Source organism: Empidonax traillii, unplaced genomic scaffold (assembly GCF_003031625.1).
Source record: "Empidonax traillii isolate 1590-97213 ecotype Southwest subspecies unplaced genomic scaffold, ASM303162v1 scaffold2967:size22614, whole genome shotgun sequence".
In the NCBI taxonomy this organism is placed as follows: Eukaryota; Metazoa; Chordata; class Aves; order Passeriformes; family Tyrannidae; genus Empidonax; species Empidonax traillii.
The window spans coordinates 12931-15606 of NW_020958160.1; the positions used below are offsets into that span (position 1 = coordinate 12931).

General features: G+C 54.5%; 1 protein-coding gene across 1 annotated transcript in view; it reads left to right on the top strand.

Annotated features, from left to right (window-relative positions):
- LOC114072312 (zinc finger protein 239-like) overlaps positions 1-354 on the top strand; it is a 4995-nt gene extending 4641 nt beyond the window's left edge. Inside the window, exon 2 of the mRNA XM_027910228.1 lies at positions 4-354. Coding sequence (XP_027766029.1) covers positions 4-354 — 351 coding nt within the window. The remainder of the gene's footprint in view (positions 1-3) is intronic.
- The last annotated feature ends 2322 nt before the right edge of the window (positions 355-2676 follow it).

Consider the following 2676-nt stretch of genomic DNA (forward strand, 5'->3'; position numbering starts at 1 on the left):
CAGAAGATCCACAGCGGGGAGCGGCCCTACAGGTGCCCCGAGTGCGGGAAGGGGTTCAAGACCAGCTCCCACCTCCTCCTGCACGAGAGGACGCACACGGACGAGAGGCCCTTCCGCTGCGCCCACTGCGGGAAGGGCTTCACCCGCAACTCCCACCTCGTCATCCACCGGCGCACCCACACCGGGGAGAGGCCCTACGAGTGCGGGGAGTGCGGGAAGGGCTTCTCCTGCAGCTCCAGCCTTCTGGTCCATCGGCGCACGCACACGGGGGAGAGGCCCTACGAGTGTGATGAGTGTGGGAAGAGCTTCTCTATGAGCTCTGCCCTGACCTCCCACCAGCGGACCCACCGGTGAGGGACTCGGCCGCGGGAGGAGCTTCATCTGCTGCTCCAGCTCCGCCCGTCGGAGGACACACCTTTGTGGATTTGGTGATCCACAGATCCAGGTGATCCAGGCCTCACTTTCCCTTCCCCCCCACCCCCCCAATTCTTATTTTTTATACCGTTTCTTTATGTTTGGGTGGAGCTTGAGCGGCTTTAATCACGAATAACCTTTGTTGCTTGATGGGTGTGAAATCCTCTCGTTTCACTTTTAAAGTGGGGGAACTGTGGGATGGAGAGGGGTGTGTGTGTTAATATTACAATTTAATGTTCGTGTTAATGTTAAAATTAATGGTAATATTACAGTTTAATGAGCCAAGTTCGCCCCAGGAGAGAGGTTTACCCCCAGCTGTTGGCTCAGCAGCACGACACCTCCTCCTCCTCCTCTCTCCCTGGGCTGGCAGGAGCTGCAAAGTGCCCCCAATCCCTGCAGGGATTCCCCCCAGACCCTGCCCTCCCCCCATCCCACCCCCTGAGCAGGTGCTGAGGGTTGTGTGGGGGATTCTCCTGGAGCTGCCCCCCTCATCCCATCCAGGAGCAGCAGCTCCATCTCCCCCTGGAATTTCCCTGCCCTCAGAACTCCTTGCTGGGATGAGAACAGAACTCCTCAGTTGCCCCAAATTTGTACCCCCAGCCGTCTTCCCACGGGGGGGGGATCCCAATAATAACAGGGAAAAGCAGGGGGAAACAGCGGGATGAGGCTCCAAAGAGCCGATTTCCAGAGGCAGGAAGGCGGGGAGAGGGCAGGGAAAGGGATCCCAGAGTGGATCCCCTGACTGATCCCAGTCCCTGCTGGTCAGGGCCAGAGTGGGAACTGGGAACAGGGATTTTGGGAGTGCAGAGCGGCGGGAAGGGGGTTGCCCTCACCCTCCTCCCCACCCTGCATTTCCCAGAGCCCAGTCACTCCCAGTACGAGCCCAGTTGTTCCCACTATATCCCACAACTCGCTCCCAGTGTGTCCCCAGTTGGCTCCCAGGATGGGCCCAGTAGGTCCCAGTAACCCCCAGTAAGGTTCCATTCATACCCCTGCAATCCCAGTCTCTCCCAGTCGCTCCCAGTATGGTTCCAGGCACACCCAGCACAGTCCCATTCGCTCCTAGTATGGTTCCAGACACACCCAGCATGATCCCAGTCACCCCCAGTAAGGTTCCAGACACACCCAGTGTGATCCCAGTCGCTCCCAGTATGGTTCCGGACGCACCCAGCACGGTCCCAGTCACCCCCACTGTAATCCCAGTCATTCCCATCATGATCCCAGTCACCCCCACTATAATCCCAGTCATTCCCATCATGATCCCAGTCACCCCCACTATAATCCCAGTCATTCCCAGGATGATTCCAGCTGTTCCATCTTAATCCCTGTGCTCTTCCAACACCTTCCTGAATGACACAGGACTGGAGGGATTCGAGGATTCCACCCCCAGGATGGGATAATCCCAGAGTGGGAACGAGAGGTCGGGAAGCAGAGCCAGGAAAGGGCCCTGGGGGTGCTGGGGGGTGCCAGTTGGGGCATTTTGGGGGGGGGGAGGGACACAATGGAAGGGAGAGATTGAGCTTTTAGAGTGTCCAAAGGAGGGCAGTGAAAGAAAAAGGGTTTAATTTGAAGGCGTGTGAGGACGCTGCTGTGTCGTGGCTTTGCCCACCAGCCCATCCCTGGGGCTGGGGATGGTTTTGTCCAGGTAATTCCCGGACCAAAAGGCCAATCAAAAGTCGCCTTTGCTAATTACATCTTCAAGGAAACGGAGGAGAAGGTCTGTTCCCTCCCTCCCCCCGGGGGAGCAGGTGCAGCACTGAAATCCTCCCTTCTCTCTCTTGTAAGAGAGTGAAGAAAAAAAAAAAAAGTTTAAAAGACGAACTGCTCGGACAGAAACCGCTGTGGAAGAATTCCAGCGGAGAGATAAAGGACCTCCGAGGTCAAAACCGGCAGCTGGAGGGGAGAGAAGAAAAGTTTGAAGGGGGGAGAGCTGCTTCTTCCCCCTTTTTGCTCTCTCTCTTTAGCAGGGAAAAGACTGAAAAATAAACCCTGTTACTTGTAAAAGTTTGTTGGAGTAAGGAGACCAGAGCGAGAAAGAGAGAGAAAAAGTTCCAGCTGCAACGAGAATACTACTACTACTAAAAATCTATTACTAGAGAGAGAAAACTGGAACTCTGAAAATACAGAATAAAACTACTTCTTCTCCTTGGACTGGTGTAAAAGGGGAAGAAGTATTTCTGTAAATATACAGCACTTCAACTTGAGTAGAAATTGTTGTGGATACAGTTCTTCAGTTTTTAATTTATTAGTAGTTTTTGTTTT